This window comes from Talpa occidentalis, unplaced genomic scaffold, assembly GCF_014898055.3.
Source record: "Talpa occidentalis isolate TD23 unplaced genomic scaffold, MPIMG_talOcc4v2.1 talOcc4.12, whole genome shotgun sequence".
NCBI classification, from domain to species: Eukaryota; Metazoa; Chordata; class Mammalia; order Eulipotyphla; family Talpidae; genus Talpa; species Talpa occidentalis.
Window position 1 is genome coordinate 23,189,660 of NW_023601212.1, and position 19,895 is coordinate 23,209,554.

Below are 19,895 nucleotides of genomic sequence, written 5' to 3' on the forward strand. Positions count from 1 at the left end.
CTTCCTATAGTATCATGCCTTTTTGTCACTATAGATTAGTTTTTGTTTTTAAGACTGTGTAAATGAAATCATAGAGTAAGTACTCCTTTATATGGGCTTATTTTTCTAAGTGTAATTATTTTGAGTTTCATCAGTGTCTTTGTGTGCACCACTGAGTCACTCCTTCCCATTGTTGAAGTGGTATTTCATTGTATAGATATACTGTAATATGTTTAACTCTAACTCATGATGGACATTGGGTTATTTCTTATTGGTGGCCATCAAAAATAAAGATACTATGAGCATCTGTGTGCAAGACTATCTTGTGATCATATGCTTTCCTTTCACCTGAGTAAATCCACCATAGAGTAGAATGTCTGGGTAACAGTTAAGGCATAAATTCAGTTTTTGTAGTTTTTTTTTTTTTGTAAGGACCTGAAATATTGTTTTCCAAAATGACTGCATTATTTCACCTGTTGCATGGGGAGCACTGTGGTGTAAAACCCTAAGTATATCTTCTCTTGTTCCAGGGGCTTATTAGAAAGGGTTTTTTTTTTTAAAGATTTTATTTATTTATACAAGAGCTGGGGTACAGGCCAGATGCATGGGAAGGTGAGAGGATTCACCAGAGACAGAGTGGGGAACAGAACAGGCAGATTGATGAAATACACTGCTGAGAGGAGCAGCAGGCGCGACAGGAGAGGTCGGCCACGCCATGTGGGATTCTCGCCTGCCGGCCGGGATTAAACCCACACTGTAGAGGCTACAGACAGCTGCACAGCACAGCGCTCAATTGCCTGCGCCACCAGGGGAGGCCTGGAAAAGGGTTTTAAATAACTGAATATTATAGACTCAGAAAATTCTCACAGCTGTGAAATGAGAGCCTTAAAATCACACAATGTTATATACCAAGTGCTACCTCAATTAAAAGTAAATTTCAAACGCTTTGGACCAGCCACCTGAGGATTGTACATAAACATGTTGTAGAAGATAAAGGCAAAACAATGATGACACTAGAGTAGCCACTAAGGTGTTAAATCCCACAGTAATGAATAATGCAAGAGGTGCATGTTAGTGCTAGAGAGATGTGGAAAGGAGAGATAGCCCTGAAGTGACAGCTGATGATGTGAGTTTGCAGAAGGAGAATTTTATCATTACATTAGTGTGGGTCAGGGCAGAGAGAAATACAGGATGAGGGCAATTAGCATGAGCAGTGAACAGACTCAAGAGGATGTGATCATCTTCTAAATAGCCAGCTATAGAGAGCAGCAGACAGATCATGATCGTATGCCACAGGTTCAGAAGGTAACCCTCAGACACCACAGACACAAAGGAAAAGAACTGTGTCAAGCAGTCTTCAGAATAAAGGACCAGATCCTTCCTGCCTAGGAATTTCAGCGCATTTGGGGGGCATGACAGGACTATCAAGGATGAATAAAGGACAAGCTGCTGAGAAAATAGTGCCTGGGGGAGTGAAGTGACATGCTGAATGCAATCCGGAGAATAAAGTCTGGGTCTCCACCACTCACCACAAAGATTCCCAGAAACAGGACTTCTCTTCCGAGAAGCTGGAGCTCTGGCTGCAGCGTTAAATGCAGGAGGACAAACTTAGCTGCTTTAGAATAATTTCCTGTGACCATTCTTTGACCATTTCCAAAGATATGTAAAAAAGAATTCTATTCAAGTAGATCTCCCCTCTGCTTTCAAACAAAACCAGGCCTGGAGAAGAATGGACCATAGGAACAAAAAGACAGATCATAGCTTCCTTAATTACCTCCTAAAGCAACTTAAATCTCCTCCAACTTGGTCCCAGAAACACTATCACCCAAAGTGCTCCTAGCTTGACTAATAAATCTTCACCTCCTGAATTTGGCAGAAAATCAAAGTCCCTTTTATGGTGAGAATAGCTAACAATTTGTTAAAAGTTACATAGAAAAAAAGATTTATGAAGGGTCTAATCACTTCATTTTCCATTTCTCACATTGCAAGGATGCAGGCGTCTCCCACATCATCTGCAAACCAGAAGGTTTGCCGAGGGTGCTGACAATGACCCCTTATTTCCAGGGGTGTGCTGGTATAAGGCATCCAATCATCATTCTATGAAGAAAAATGTTTAAACTTTCTATGTGATTATATAATTTTATATGCACACAACATTTTGTCATTTATTTAGAATGTAGGCTATTACAAAAAAATACTTTTCCTTCCCTTATAATTAAAAAGCATCTATAGAATATTCCTCCAAGGTAAATGTGTAGCTGTTATTAATTATATTAAATTGTGACATAATATTCAGTAATTTACCTATACCATGATATATTTATACCTTATTAATAAGCATTAACTTTTCCTCTAGATATTTAGAAAATGCTACTATTAAATAAAATGTCATTTTAAGACATATGCACATACATACATTAGTGTTTCATCTCCATGGAATAATTTCCCAGGAGAGGTAGTTATAAATCATTTTTTTTTACATAAGTGGTACAATATGGATTTCCAAAAACATTCTAATAACATATGTTTCACACTGTAAAAATATTCATTTTTTGGTGGTAATATGTGAATGCCCTTTTTCTTGCACATCCACTATGTTATTATCTATTTTTGCATTTGTTTGGAACTACATGACAGTACTGTTATATTAATTTACCCTTTATTTTGTTCTTGTAATGAATATAAGCACATTTTATATATTATATACATGTATATATAAAACATATTTTTTGTTTTTTTATATGGTCTATAAATTGTCTATTTTGTTGTGTAGTATTTTATTTTTAAATTTTACATACTCTTTTTCAATCAAAGAAATTAATCTTCTGCCGTCCTCTGCATTGTAGTATTTTTTCCAACTCTACTCTTTATGTATTTATATTATATATAGTATCTTTGCTATACAGATTTCTAAATTTTTTCAGAACTAAATATATCTAGCTTTTAATTTATAGCTTCTAGATTTTGGTTTTGGTAAAAAGGGTGTCTATGAATAAAATATTAGTGAAGATTTGAAGAGAAAATGAATTCCAAGTATAGATTCATGGTGTGCATATGTGGCAAAGATTTATATGAGATACAGAATGAGAACATGATTATATATGCACAAATTATCATGTATCTTTTAGTACTCTGATGAAACCACCATTACAGCTCTCAACAGGATTTTTTGCAGTGTTAGAGTTTAACAAATTTTTAATGGATAACAAATCTTTCACCTTAAATACTGAAAAAGGAGACAATAAAAGCAAAGGAGCAGAAAAATGAAATAATGAGAGAAGAATAAAATATCAATTAATAAATCAGCAGAAAAAAATTAAAAAATGAAGGCCTTTTCTCCAAGGTGATCAATAAAATCTACAACTCTAATCACACTGATCAAAAAAGAGAGAAAACAAATTATCGTTATCAGGAATGGAGGAGGTGACATTTGCAAATTCTAAGCACATTTAATATGTGAATATTATGAAAAATTATGAAGCATGAAAGTATATGAATAACAAAAATCCAGAACGTCAATGAAATTGCTTAATACCTTAAAAGACAAGTTACCAAAGTTCATTCAAGATGGATAACAATGCTTTCTCTTTCTTTAAGAGAATTTGGAACAGAGAATCTTCAGACACAAAAAGTCCAGTTCAGTCCCAGGCTGTTTAATGGCAAATTCAATTGATCAAATAAGAAAGAAAAAAATTCCAACTCTCCCCAAGCTTGATTAAGAAAATTGAATAAGAAATAGTACTTTCTTAGTCAGACTATGAGTATAATTATTCATATATCAAAGACATCATAAGCTAACATAGCTATAAAGAAATATTCATCTTGAAAACATGAAAAATTCTAAACAAAACAGTAATATGTTAAAGAGCTGTGTCACATAAAACTGAGGTTTAGCCCAGAATTAAATATTAGTTTAACAGTTGATAATGAATAAATATAACTATACTTTAAAAAACTAAAATAATACTATTTTAGTGTTTTTAGTAAAAGCACTGACAAAATCCAGCATCATTTTCTGATAAAAATTCTTCACAAATCAAGAATAAAAAAGAAATTTCTTAACCTTGATAAAGAAAATATATGAAAAATCCACAGTAAACCATCAAACTTAATTTTGAAAAACTGAATGATTTCCTCTAAGATCAGCAACAAGACAACAATATCTGTTTTTATTACTTCTATTCAACATTTTACTGAGGGTCCAAGGCTTTGTGGTATGTCAAGGAAAATGATGGCATCAACATTGTAAATGAAAAATGAAACTGTAGAAAAATTCAATGAAATCTTCAAAACAGCTACCACAACCAATAAATGCATTTAGCAAGGTTGCTGAGTAAGATAGTAATACACAAAATCAATTGTTATGCCTACAATTTATACTTAGAAATATAAATTTAAAAGGAACTAATAAAACATCAAGAAACAAGGAAATACTTGAGAAGTCAGATAAAAGATGTGCTTTTTATTCTGAAAATTACAAAAGATTGCCAAGAAGATACTTAAATATAGGGCATGGTAAACCATGTCCTTGGGTTAGAAATATCAGTGTTGTTAAGATGGTAATTCTCCCTCAGTTGATCTTTATATTTGATATGATTAAAAAATTTATCATAAACTTTATGGGCGAAAAAACATGGTGGTAGGAGTTTTATGGGGACTACACCTGAGAGGAGAAATCAGACACTGTACAAAAATGAACGATGATATAAAATATATAAATATATTTTTAATAAAAACACACACAAAAGTGAAAGGACTAACATTACTTAATACTGAGATTCATAAAGTCCTGTAATAAACATAGCATGGTATTTACTATGGTATTTCATCAAGTAGAGTCTCTTTAACAAATGGTGCTAGGAAAAAGCAAATGGCCTCAATTCAAAGAAATGACTTTGTATTACTCTCTAACTCCATATACAAAAATAAATTCAAAATGGATTAAAGATTGAGATGTAAGATCCACAACAACAAATCATAGGAGAAAATATTGATAATTCAGTCCCTGGCATCAATGACACTGATGTCTTTGGAGACTATACTCCTATGAAGAAAAGCAAAAATACATGAGCCAGATTGCTTCAAATTAAAAAGATTTTACGCAGCAAAAGGAAATGTAAATGGATTTAAAAAACACCCCACTGAATGGAGAAAGTAGTCACACAATATATAACGGAGAAGGGGTTAATATCCAAGACATGCAAAAAAATTATTCAACCTAATAATAAAAAAACAAACAATTCAATTAATAAATGGGCAGCAGAGCTGAATAGACAATTCGTGGAAGAGGATATCCAGACAGTCAATAGACACATGAAAACCAGTGACTATAATTTTTAATAAGGGAGATGCAGGTCAAAACCATAAACAACATATCACAACACGAGAATGACACATATTAAAAAGATGCTCAACAATTGCTGAGCGTAAACAGATAAAGAAGAACCCTGTTTCACTGTTGGAGAAAATGTAAATTGGTACAACCATTTTGGAAAGTGATCTGTATTTACATTAAAAAACTAAAAATGCAAATAGCACATGACCAGTAATCCCACTCTTGGGCATCTATCCAAAGAACATGAAGCCATCCACTCAAAATATAATATGCCCTATAATATATATTGCAGCATTATTTATGATAGCTAGGACATGGAAACAACCTCAATGTCCAGTGATGGAAGATTGGATTAAGAAAAGGTGGTATAGGGCCCCCCTGGTGGTACAGCGGTTGAGCGCTGGGTTGCGAAGCTGCCCTCAGCCTCTGCAGCACTGGTTCGATCCCCAGCCACCAGGCGAGGGTCCCACATGGCGCGCAGACCTCTCCTGCCACCCGCGGCTCCCCTCAGCAGTGTATTTCGTCAGTCTGACTGTTCTGCTCTCTGCTCTGGCTCTGGTGAATTCTCTCACCGTCCTGCGCTTCTGACTGTACCTGGTGCTTGTATAAATAAATAAATAAACCTTAGAAAAAGAAAGAAAGAAAAGGTGGTATATCCACCTGACAGCATATATTTCAACCATAAGGAAAGATGAAATGTGGTCATTTACAAAAAAAGTAAAAGTATTTTGAGGAAATTATGTATAATGAAACAAGTCAGAATGGCAAACACAAATATTGGATGTTTATAACAACAAAATAGGGAGGGAGGAAGAAATGTTTTGAAAAGATGAATCAGTAAAAACTCTTAACTTCTGTACTCTCAAATACTGGAAAAAGCAAACAATAATACATTGACTGGGATTCAGCTAAAATTGTTGGAGCTTTGGTGCTGATGACATCAAGGTTTTATTAAATGTAAAGAAATTAATTTCAAGGTTAGTATGGGGCTTTTAATGTGCTTGTGTTGTTATTTATCATGCAACACAGGGCAAAAGGTGTATGTCAGAGGGGAGCTCGTATCCCTGAGACTTCAAGTAAAAGAGAACTTCCAACTTATTCTATAGTTCTGTGAACCAAATGAGTGAGTACTCTGTATTTTTATATAGAAGAGAACTGTGACTACCTCATAGGAAATCACAGAAACAACAAGGAAAGCAAAAGAAGATTCCTTTTGTTCCATGTACTGTATACCCACAAACAATATAAAACCCCTTTCTTCCAGCCTCAGTTATATTGAATTGATACACACCCACACACCCACCCACCCACACACAGGTCAACTATAATTTTATTACAATTTGAACCTGTATTCTTCCTACTAATTCTATTTCACAATAATTATTTTAGAAAAAAGATGCTTAGAATTTGTGTACTTCAATGCTTTCAAGACTGCATTTTCTTTCTTGTAATGTGAGATAAGTTCACACTAACAGCTATATGGCAGGCAGTACCTGTCCAGTGCCTTACTGATTTTGTTTTGAGTGTGAGTATTAGCACCTACATGAAAAAATTATCAAATGGCAACTATAGAAATGAAGAATAAACCTTATTCCTCCCACCTCTGAAGCTAAGTCCCTGCACCAGCTTTGTCATCTCTGCACAATGTGTCTTTGGGAAAGGCACTTCCCCTGTTTTTCTACACAGTGATGGAGCTGGGTAGATGATCTCTAGGAACTATTATATTTTTAGTGAGATCTTCTTCCACCCCTATATCTTGAGCTACACTTTTTAAACAAAAGAACACTTTGAATTGTTGTTGAAGGATTTCCACCTCCAAGGTATGAATGAGTATACTATTTTCTTAGGATAACAATACCCAAGGGAGAATCTCAAAGATGAAATTATCCTGAGAAAAAGCAACTAATCAGATAAAATGGTACCCAAAATAATGGCATTACCAATGTACAGGATTAAGCTTTAGACCTTACTGGTTATAAGGAAAAAACTTTTTGCAGAAAATGGAAATGGCCCCAAATAAAACAATAGTAGGATGATCACAGGCAGACATGCAGCAATTTGGCAAGGAGGTTGTCTTTCATCAAAAAGCAGAGGACCCAGGCCTCATCTCTTTGCTCCGAAAACAGAACACAGTAACGCTTGCTTTTACATTTGAAGCTGTTTGTGCCATCATTTTGTCAATTAGATCTATTCTCATGAAATAGTGAATAAATATTTTAATATTAGCAATGATGATCTAGATAAAGAATTTTCTACCACCTAAACGTATTCTTTTTTGGTTTTGGTGCAATTATAAAAAGGAACTTCTTGTCAGAGTTATATAAGCCTCTTGTTGGTAACAATCACGCTTTATGGTGAAAACCATTCCTTCTAAGATTAAAAACAAGCTAAAGATGTCTGGTCTCTTGACATCCTATGGCAAATCCTAACATAAGTAAGTGAAATAAAAATATACAAATAATACAGGAGAAATAAAACTGTCTCTGTTCATAGATGACATAGCTATGTAGAAATTTTTAAAAAAATAACAGAAAATTGTCTTGGAACTAAGTGATTATTGTAAGGCTGAAGGATACAAAGATAATATATAAAAGTTAATTATCTTCCTGTATTCCGGAAATGAACATTTGAAACTGCAACAGGGTGGTCCCCAGGAAAGGGGGAGGTTCCCTGCCCCACCCAAGGGAGGGTGGAGCTGAGCAGCAAGAGAAGAAGCTGCAGGAAGAGACGGAGGAAGGAAGCAGGATGGAGCAAGGAGACCTGGAGGAGGCACATGGAGCCTAGAGACACGTGAAGAAACTGCGCTTGTCTTTTGGTCATGGACTAGGTGACACAGATGTGGGTGAGACCCGTGGGGAGGTGACAATGGCAGCTTTTATCTTGATGTTGATTTTGCTCTTTTCCTTCCGGGCTTGTCCGGTTGTTTGTGACCCTTTTCTGTGGGTCCCCACTGGAAGATGCTTTAGACTTGTGGCAGGCTTTGGGGCCTTGTTCTGGGCCAATCCCATATGGATGGACTTTTACCCACGAGGGGACGGGTAACTTTGGGTGCTTGATTTAGAAACTAGACTCTTTGCCTTACCTGTATTGTTTCCTAGTTTTATTAAAGTTCCTTCCCATTAAAGTCTCCTATGTTTTGTGTTGATGCGGCGGATGGCAGAACCCATTTAGAATAGGCAGGTTTGCGGGGTTTGGGCTGCCCCTCTCCCTGCCCTATAACAAAACCAGAAAATTAAAACATAATGCTATTACATTAGCACAAATTAAAAATGAAATAATTTGCCTTAGAGGAAAACCATAAAATTCTGAAGAAGAAATTAAACAAGATCTAAATAATTAGAGATAATCTCTGATCATGGATAAGAAACTCAATGTTATCAAGATTTCATTTCATCCTTCCTCAATTGACAGACGAAAACAATTTCTATCAAAATTCTAGCATGTTATTCTCTGGATATTTACAAACTGTTTAGAGAGTTTATATAGAAATACACAAGACCATTAAACCCAACTCAATATTGATAAAGAAAAACAAATTTGAAGCAAATTTTTTGCTATAGAGTAAGCAAGACAGTGCGACTTAGGTGAAATAATAGATTTTTGCACAGAAGAGAGCCCAGAAGTTAATCTGCTGCACCTCCCCCTGCAGTGACCTTTAGGGCTAACCGTCCCTAGGTCCAGCTGGGCAACCAGCGCACAGGGGGAGAACAGCAAAACCCTCTGAAGACATACCTGCTGCACCTCCCCCTGCAGTGACCTTTAGGAATGGCTTTCGCCATGGTCCCTAGGTCCGGCTGGGCAACCAGCGTGCAGGGGGAGAACAACATAACACCCTGAAGCAGAGGAAGTACAGCGGAAGTTCCCTGAAAAGACAGAAGCTTATCAAAAGATAACGACCACCAGGAACCACTACAAGAATGCTAAAAATCTTATCCCATCTTTCTAGAACTACAAACTTTAATCCCTTATTGTCTTTCTAAACTTCCTTCTTTCTTCTATAAAAGTCATTGCTTGTTATGTAGATCACCTCCCTGATGGTGATAGGCTGAGCCCATGAGCAAGCTGATTTCATTGATATTCATTGTTCCTGTGCTTTTGGAAAACATATATACTGGTCACAAACTCAAAGAAAATTACACTCAGATTTTCACTCTTGAAGTGTGTCTGTTTGTCATTTCTTTCACCGACACCCTGACCACCCTGCACGCTTCTCTCAACCCTGAGGTGGCCTCATCGTCTACTGCTGTGCTGGTCCGCGGCATTAATCCACAGCAATATAGGCACCGATCTTTAATAAAGAAGCAAAGGTAACTATTGGAAAAAGGACTTTGAGTCTTTTCAGCAAATGGCAGTGAAATTGAAAATCTATATGCAAGGAAATAAATCTTGGCAAGGATTTTACATCATTCACAAAAATAAACTTAAAGTGGGTAGTAGATTAAATGTATAACAAAAATCATAAAACTCTTAGAAGATAAAATAAGATTGAAGTGAGGGGAACTTGAATTTGAGGAAGATTTTTAAGATGCAACATCAAGAGCAAAATCCATGAGAGCTCAAAGTGGTAAACTGAATGGATTTAAGACAAATTAAATGTAAATTTAAACATCGGCTAGAACCCCTGTGGTAACTCAATAATCCAGAAGACAAAACAAACAATAGCAAAAATTCTGTAAGTATACCCCAAATCCTCAATATTTAGAATTAAAGTGTGTGAAGGAGAGAGGCAACATCCTATTTTCAGGCTTCTAAAATTTGTGGCATCACTGTACAAGGCACAGATGACTGCTATGAATTTTTTTTTTTCTGGGGTTAAATCTACCATATTTTACTTTTTAAATGACTTTATTACTATGGAAATTATTTATTTTTAAAAGATTTATTTATTCATGCACACAAGAGCTGGGGTGCAGGCCAGAAATGCAGGGTGTGAGAGGATCCCCCAGAGACAGAGTGAGGAACAGAACAGGCAGACTGACTGAAACACACTGCTGAGGGGAGCAGCGGGTGAGACAGGAGAAGTCTGCTTCACCATGTGGGTTGCTCCCTGGCCGGCTGGGGATCAAACTTGTACTGCAGAGGCTTCTGATTGCTCCACAGTACAGTGCCCAATCCCTTGCACCACCAGGGAGGCCCACGGAAATAATTTATACTAATTTCAAAGACATCCACATAAGACAAAAAGTAAAATGGATAAGCATTAAAAGTCTTCCCACAGTTGATGCAAACACACACACAAACACATTACCACCAAATAAAATGCCAATTCACAGTCATATATAGAGACAGACAATGTACATATGGAAAAGAAGGGGTAGAAATCATTTTATTCAAATGGTGTTATTCTACACAAGCATCTATAAACAGAAATATTATATAATCACCATCAGAGAAGAAGCAAAATTAACATTTCTGACTATAAATTAAAACTGGTGGATACTTATTTCCCCTGCTCTTCCATTTCATCCTTCCTTTATTTTTCTGTGTATTGCCACATCATATAGTTATACTTGCACACTCCTGATGTGGTCAGTTCTACATATCTGATATATATAGTGCATGAAATTCACATAAAATCCACTTCAGAACCTCCCTGGTGGCCTAGGGGTTAAGTCTCCATGCCATCACCAGTATGCCTGAGTTCCAGTCTGGCCAGGGAGCTAACCCAGATGGGGCAGCAGACCTCTCCTGTCAAGCCCACTGCTCCCCTCAGCAGTGTATTTCACTCAATCTGCCTGTTCTGCTCCCCGCACTGTCTCTGGTGAATCTTCTCACCCCACACACCTCTGGCCTACACCCTAGTTCTTCTACACACACACACACACACACACAAGAAATTAAAAAAGAAAATTAAAAAACTACTTAGTAAAGCAAATGATCACCAAAATGAAAAAAAAAATCCTACTAAATGGGAGACAATATTTACAAATCACATAAACAAAGAATTATTATCCAAAATATGTAATGCACTCAGAAAACTCAAAAACAAAATAATTCAACAAGACTCATAATGGAAGGAAGCTAAGGGAAGGGAAAACAAGAATGGATGCTACTTTTAAGAAACTGAAAAAGAAGTGAGTTCTAAGAAGAAATCAGCATGCTGCTGCCATGACCTTCACTGGTTCTGACCCCCACCCTGAGGTGACCCATACATCTTCGCGATGACTTTTCTCAGCACGTTCTTTACATCCTTATTTCTCAAGCTATAGATCAAGGGATTCAGCATGGGGACCACCGTGGTATAGAACACAGAGGCCACCTTCTCCTGCGTCATGCTGCTGCTGGAGGAGGGCTTAAAATACATAAACACGATGGAGCCATAAAAGATCCCAACAGCTGTCAGGTGAGAGCCACAGGTACCAAAGGCTTTGGACCTGCCTTCAGCTGAGGGAATTCGAAGAATATTAGCAATAATGAAAGCATAAGAGACAATGATGGTCCCAGTTGTTGACAGCACATTGAACCCACCCACATATATCACTAGAAGCTCGTTTATATAAGTGCTAGAACAGGAGAGTTTGAGGAGAGGAATTATATCACAGAAGTAATCGTGGACGACATTGTCCCCACAGAAGGAAATTCTGGTCATAGAGATTGTATGGGATAAAGCTCCAATTGTACCCATGGTGTAGACCCCAACAACCAATGCATTGCACACTTTTTGGGACATGGTGACACTGTACAGCAGTGGATTACAGATAGCCACATATCTATCATATGCCATTGCAGTCAACATAAAACACTCTCCAATAGCAAAAACACAAAAAAAGAAAAGCTGTGTGATACATCCAGGGTAGGAAATAACATTCTGCTCCAAAACAAAGTTTCCCAGGAGTTTGGGGGTAACAACTGATGAGTAAAAGAGATCGATGAATGACAAATTACCCAGAAAGAAGTACATGGGAGATTGGAGCTTGGCATTCAAAGTGATTAGGAGGATCATCCCCAGGTTTCCCATTACAGTGACCACGTAGATTCCCAGAAACAGGAAGAAGAGGGGCAGCTGGAGTTCTGGCTGGTGTGTTAATCCTTCTAGGACAAACTCAGTCACAGTGGAATAATTGCACCCAGTCATTTCTTTCAGGAAACATGGAATTGTAGCTAGAAAAGAAAAATCACAGGAATTAAAAAAAAATACTGTGTTCCATAACTTGCAGTGAGGTTTTTTACCATTTTCACTGAAAAAAGGGGCAATAAAATTTGAATAGGCTCTCAATAAACTTCTGTATTATAATTATACAACTATTCAAGAATTCTATATAATTATGATGATTCATTCATGTCAGGATTGTGTTAAGTATTCAGGATTGTGTTATGTTTATCAAATATATCAAAGGTAGTGATATAAAAAAATCAATACAACATGCTTGTGAAAATTGTCATAGGAAATCAGACAAATCAAAGCTGTAATTACGTTTTTAGCATCAAAGATTAAATTGGTGTCTGGGACACACAGGCACTCAGCAATTATGAATTTTCTGAACAACACTTATAAAGTGTGGGCACCTCAGTGCTGGGGAAACTGAGGTTTAATTGAGAGTACAAAAGTTAATATTCAGATTTGCTGGCATCTTTTATGTGCAGTGGATTGTTGCTTAGCATGCAACACAGAACCCTTCTCCAGCAGGAAGCGGAGAGTAAATGCACGTATTGGAACAAGGTTTCAAGCACAAGGGGATCTTGGAGAACTTGATGCTCTAAGTTAAGGAAGTTTTCAATTTTATTTTGAAGTCTGTAATTCAAATGAGTATGAAATCAGCTATATATTTTACTTCCTAGGAAGAATTTTGAGAGTACTGTCATTGCATAATAGAAAATATTAGGAACAAGGTGGCGCAGTGGTTTGAGAGCAGCACTATGAAGCTGTCCGCAACTTCGGCAGCATGGTTCAACTCCCAGCCAGCCAGGGAGAAACCCACATGGCATGGCAGACCTCACCTGTCTTGCCCGCTGCTCCCCTCAGCAGTGCTTTTTGTCTGCCTGTTCTGCTCCCCTCTCTTTCTCTGGTGAATCCTCTCACCCTCCTGTGACTCTGGCCTACACCCCAGCTATTGTATAAATAAAATAAATCTTAAAAAAAAAGAAAATATTAGGAACAGGAGGAAGACAGAGAATTTCTGTATTTCTCTACCCACTGCACACCCACAGGCAACAGAAAACACTTTTTTTCCAACTTCAGTTGCATTAGGCCCGTAACGAGATATATTTGACCAAATTGTAGTTTCATTGCAATGAAAACTTGAAATTCACGGTAGTAATTCCATTTGAAATGAATGCTTTAAGCAAAGGACATGCAGAATGTGTGCACTTGAGTGCAGTCAAAAGCTGGTGCTTTACCAAAAAGAAAAAGAAAAATACCGGATGGTCTCACTCATAGCAGGAATCTAGAAAACTTAAATAAGGGACCAGGAAAATGAATATAAGAAAGTGAAAATCAAAATCAACAAAAAACTATGAACCAGAGACACTTTTTGGGGGGTGGGGGGCGGGAGGGGAAGGATTGGGGTCAGAATGGGGCGTTTGCAATTGTATGGGGGAATATAAAAATAAAATTTAAGATAAAAAAAAAAAAAAAAAAAAAGCTGGTGCTTTATTTCCTGTTGTGTGGATAGATTCATACTGTCAGCTAAATGACAGACATTACCCTTCTAGTGCCTTGCTGACCCTATTTAGAGTGTGATGTATGGGCACCCTGTTTAGAGTGTGATGTAAATCAGATGGCAACTCTAGGAAAGGAAGAAGAAATCAAACCTCACTGTTACCATCTCTAAAGTCAATTTCCTTTTCCAGCTGTGTCACCCATTCGCTCTGTGACTCTGGGAAAGGTACTTCACCTTGGCTTGTCTACAGAAGGATTTAGTGAGTGGATGATCACTTAGACCTGTTACAGTTCTAAGATTTAATGATACTGAGTATTAGTGAGACTCCCCTCCATTCCTATATCCTGAGCTATTCTTTCTAAGCAAGGGAATACTCTGAGTTGTTATTCACAAGACTTTGACCTCCAAGGAGATGAATGAGTACAGTATTCTCCAAGGATGGAAAAAAAAATCCAAGGGAAATTCTCAGTGGTGAAATTCTCCCAAGAAGATAAAAGCAATTAATCAGTTATACTGGCATACAGAATCATGGTAGACACAAAGTATGGGCATTTCCAATATACAGAATTATGCTTAATATTACTTCTTAGAAGGACAAACCACTTCTTGCAAAATTTGAATGTCTCCCTTCTGGAATATTGTAGGACAATAACAATCAGACATGTAGCAGTTCTCCTGCATCAGTGAACAAAACCCCAGCCTTTCTTTTCCTGTGCACCAAAAAACAAAGGATCAGAGTGTGGCTTTTACATTATTAACTCTTTTGTGCTATCATTTTAAAAAATTAATTTATTTTTAACTGAGGTGACCATGGGGTAGCCCCATCAGGTATTACCACCCTAGTGCATCTACTAATTCACCCTTACTCCACCATCATGGAGCCTCCCTCCCTCCCTGTTCAGATGTTAAAACATGCTTGTGTTCCTGGTATGAATCCCATGTGGTCATAGTGTATTATCCTTTTAATGCATTGTTAGATTCAGTTTGCTAGGATTTTATTCAGGATTTATGCATCTGTGTTCATTAGTAAGCTTGGTCTGTAATTTTGTCTTTGTTTGATCTTGGTATTAGAGTGATATTGGCTTCATAAAAGGTACTTGGACATATTCCTTCTTTTTTAATATTTGGAAGAATTTTTTTTAATAATAAATTTTATTTTATATTCCCCCATACAATTGCAACCCCCCCATTCTGACCCCCATCCCTCCCCTCCCGCCCCCACCCCCCAAAAGTGTCTCTGGTTCATAGTTTTTTGTTGATTTTGATTTTCACTTTTTTATAGCTATTCATTTTCCTGGTCCCTTATTTTAAGTTTTCTAGATTCCTGCTATGAGTGAGACCATCCGGTATTTTTCTTTTTCTTTTTGGCTTATTTCGCTGAGCATGATCCCTTCCAGCGCCATCCATGTTGCTGCAAATTGCATGTGTTTATCTTTTTTGAATGCTGAGTAATATTCCATGGTATATATGTACCACATCTTCTTGATCCAGTCATCTATTTTTGGGCATTTGGGTTGTTTCCAAAGCTTAGCTATTGTAAATAGTGCTGCTATAAACATAGGGGTGCAGGTGTTCTTCGGAATTGATGTTTCTGTGTCCTTTGGGTAAATACCTAGGAGTGGAATTGCTGGATCATATGGAAGCTCAATCTTTAGTAGGTTGAGGAATCTCCACACAGCTCTCCATAGTGGTTGGAGCAGTTTGCACTCCCACCAACAGTGCAGGAGAGTTCCTTTTTCTCCACACCCTCGCCAACATTTGTTGTTGCTAGTTTTTTTAATATGTGCCATTCTCACTGGTGTAAGATGGTATCTCATGGTAGTTTTGATTTGCATTTCCCTGATGACAAGTGATGTTGAACATTTTTTCATATGTCTGTTGGCCATTTGCATTTCCTCTTCAGAGAAGATTCTTTTTAGCTCTTCTGCCCATTTTTTGACTGGATTCTTTTCTTTGTTGTTGCTGAGTCTCATCAGCTCTTTGTAGATTTTTGTGATCAGTCCTTTATCATTAGTGTTGGGTGCAAAAATGTTCTCCCAGTTGGTGGGGTTTTCTCTTTGTTTTTGTTATTGTCTCTTTTGCTGTGCAGAAGCTCTTTAATTTGATGTAGTCCCAGCTGTTGATCTTTGCCTTCACTATCACTGCTTTCGGTGATGTGTCTGTAAAGATGTCTTTGATGTGCAAATCACGTAGTGTTTCGCCTATATTTCCTTCTATATATTTTATGGTTTCAGGTCTTATGTCTAGTTCTTTAATACATTTTGAGTTGATTTTTGTGTATGGTGTGTGGTAGTGGTCAAGCTTCATTCTTTTGCATGTAGCAACCCAGTTTTCCCAGCACCATTTATTGAACAAACTTTCTTTGCTCCAATGCATAGTCTTTGCTCCTTTGTCAAAGATTAGTTGACCATAAATCTGTGGGTTTATTTCTGGATTTTCTATTCGATTCCATTGGTCTGTATGTCTGTTCTTGTTCCAATATTTGGAAGACTTTTAGTAAGATAGGCATTTGTTCCTCTTTGAAGGTTTGGTAGAATTCACTTGTGAAGCCATTTCCTGGATTCTTGTTATTTGGAGAGTTTTGAGTACTGTTTGAATTTCCTTGTTTGTAATTGTCTTATCCAGGGTTTCTCTATCTTCCCTCTTCAGTCTTGATTAATTGCATAATTCTAAGAATTTGTCCATCTTTTAAGCTTATTGAATTTGTTAGTATAGAGGTGTTTCATAGTAGACTTTTAATTATCCTTTGAATTTCTGCAGCATCTGTTGTGTTTTCTCCACATTCATTTTTGATTCTATTTGAGCTTTCTCCTTTATTTTCTTAGTGAGCCTTGCTAAAGGTTTGTCTATTTAGCTTATTTTTTCAAATAACCAACTTGGTTTCAATAATTTCTTGGATTGTCCTTTTAATATCTATTTCATTAATCCTGCTTTGATTTTTATTATTTTTGTTGCTCTACTGTCTATTGGATTGTTCATTCTTGTTTTTCTAATTCCTCAAGTTGAGAAAGAAGGTTGTTTATTTGAATTCTTTCATATTTCTTGAGTGATCCTATATTGCTATGTATTTCCCTCTGAGTACTTATTTTGTTAGATGCCATGCATTTTGAATCATTGTGTGATCATTTAAATTTGTCTTGGAGTATTTCTTAAATATCTTTGATTTTCTCATTAAGTCAGTGGTCCTTCAGTAGTACGTTGTTCATTCTCCATGTATTAAAAGATTTTCATGCTTTCTTTTAGTAGTTTAGTTCTAGTTAGATACCTTAATGATCTGAGAAGATGCTGAGTATGATTTCAGTCCTCATGTAATTATTGGTATTTGTTTTGTATCCAAGAATATGGTCTCTTCTGGAGAATGTCACATATACAATTGAGAAAAATGTGTATTCTGCTTTTCGGAGATACAATATCCTCTATATTTCTGTGAGGTTTCTATTTAAGGCTATTGTACACGTTTATTTTCTGTCTATTTGCTATGTCCATTAGTGAGAATGAGGGGTTGAAATCTCCTACTACAAATGTGTTTTTTCCATGCTTCTTTTCAGCGTTGATAGTAGTTGCCTAGAGTATTTTGGTGCTCCTACCTTTGGTGCATACACATTGATGAGTGTATGTCTTCTTGATGTATTATTCTCTTTAGCATTATATAGTGTCCCTCTTTGTCTCTTGTTACCTTTCTTAACTGGTAATGTATTTTGTCTTGTTTTGAGTCCCATGTGTTTGTAGGATAATTTTACAACCCTTTATTCTGATACCATGTTTGTCTCTGGAGTTTAGGTGTGTTTCCTGGATACAAAAAAGATTGGATTCTGCTTCCCAATTCAACTAGATACTCCATGTATTTTAATTGATGAGTTCAGTCCACTTACATACGGAGTTATTATAGATATGTGAAAATCTGTTTTGGCCATTTTATCTTACTGTTTGTCGTTTAATATACTTTTTATTCAGTTCTTTGGTCAAATATACCAATGTTTTAGCTTTGAGAGTCACTTAATGTTTTCAACTTGCTCATTGCAAACAAATTTAAAATGATTTTAAGACATCAATATTGTTAATATGTCATTTCTTAATAGATAATAGAGAAAATGGGATTGGGGAGGAAAGTGATAGGGCATTTACCTTGGATCTTTGGTGAAGAGTGTGTACAACATGGAGGTATGGACATGTAGCCACAAATTAAATTTTCTAAATGATTCGCAAATCAGTAAATAATTCAAAATAATTTTGTGCATTTTATAAAACTAGTAGAAATTAAATGTGAAGGCAAAAGATATCCACCTGATTACTGCAAAAGAAAAACAAGTTCAGAAGATGGGAATTATCCCACTTAAAGACTGCTACAACTGCAGTAGCCAGGCAGCATGGTCCCACAAAGTGAAAAAACAAAGCAAAACCACATCACAGGAACAGAATAGAGCAGAAAGCCCAGACAAAACTCCACAGAAATGCAGTCAACAAATGATTGACAAAGAATTCACAAAAGCAATTCACAAGGATAGATGGTTTTCTCAACACGTCTTGTGGGGACAATGGGTATTCATTTATTAAAAAAATAAGACTGCAACCTCAATATTTTGATTATGTATGAATGGGATAAGCATCATCCTGGTTGCTGGCATCTAAATTTTGATACTATCATAAAAGGAAAAAATGATTAATGTGCAAGATTTTTTTGATCAAATATACCAATATTTTAGCATTTTTTAAAAGCTTTATGCATATAAGAGCTGGAGTATAAGCCAGAGGTGCAGGGGGTGAGAGGATTCACCAGAGACAGAGTGGGGAACAGAACAGGCAGACTGACTGAAATACACTGCTGAGGGGGAGCAGCGGGCCACACAGGAAAGAGGAGAGGTCTGCCGCACCATGTATGTAGCTCCCTAGTAGGCAGGGGAGCAAACTCATGCTGCGGTGGCTGCAGACAGCTTCACAGCTGTCTCTTAACCACTTGTGCCACCAGGGAGGCCCTATTTTAGCTTTTGAAGTCACTTAATTTTTACAACTTGCTCATTTCAAGCAAATTTAAAGGCATTTAAAAATGAAAATGCCAAACAGTCATCCCACAACTGACACAACAGAGACACTAAATTCCAGCAGTAATCTATAAAGAGAAAAGAGACACTCAGATGAGATTGAGTAAATTTTTTATTAAATTAGCATCATAATATACAAGCTTTTATAAACAAAAACAATTACCATCATACCAGAAGCAAAATCACCCAATTTAAAATAGAAGAAATTACAAGACTGTGTGAGATGATTGTTTCTCATTTGATTTATAACCCTGGTGTTATGGGGTAGCCCACTTAAGTCTCTGCTGAGCAAAGAACCTGAAGTCTATTTAGAAGTGAGAACCTGTCCTTGGTTGTGTCCACTTCTCCCTCTTCACTATAAGTAAAACTGGTGGTTTCTTCATTTTGTTGACTTCTCTTTCCCCCATTTCTACCATCTTTCCTTTTTTTTTTTTTTCTGTTGGTGGTTGGGGTTAGTTGACACATGCTTTGATATTTTTTGCACATGCCTAATGGAGACATTTCTGTATATCTCTGGCATACATAGTATGTGAATTCAAATAGAGTCCCATACCAGATTATGTGGGCATTTTTTTTCAATGCTATGAGGTGTAATTTAAGAGTTTTTCCATGTTTTCAATGATATTTGTTAACCTGTGACTATTGCCTAATCTGTGACTACAGAGGCAGAAAATCAGAGAGGTTTTCAGTGTCCGCTTCATCTAACAGGGGTATTATGCTGTGCTTTCCTTAGAGACTCTGTCTTATCTTTTGACCATGGGCTCAGCCATGTATTCCTGAGTGAGACTTATGCCCATTAGGAAAGTCCAAAATTCAGCTCACTGGTAAAAATTCAGAATACAGCCCTAGAGCCTTTGCTTCCTAACAAAAGTTTCTTAAGTTGCAGTTTATGAGTATGACAACATGAATGCAAAATTTGTTTCCACTTATCTCTAAATTAAA

General features: G+C 36.7%; 1 protein-coding gene across 1 annotated transcript in view; it reads right to left on the minus strand.

Moving 5' to 3' along the window:
• Nucleotides 1-11,429: 11,429 nt before the first annotated feature.
• LOC119242111 (olfactory receptor 151-like) overlaps nt 11,430-19,895 on the minus strand; it is a 368,040-nt gene continuing 359,574 nt past the window's right edge. The window contains exon 4 of the mRNA XM_037507891.2: nt 11,430-12,415. Coding sequence (XP_037363788.2) covers nt 11,430-12,415 — 986 coding nt within the window. The remainder of the gene's footprint in view (nt 12,416-19,895) is intronic.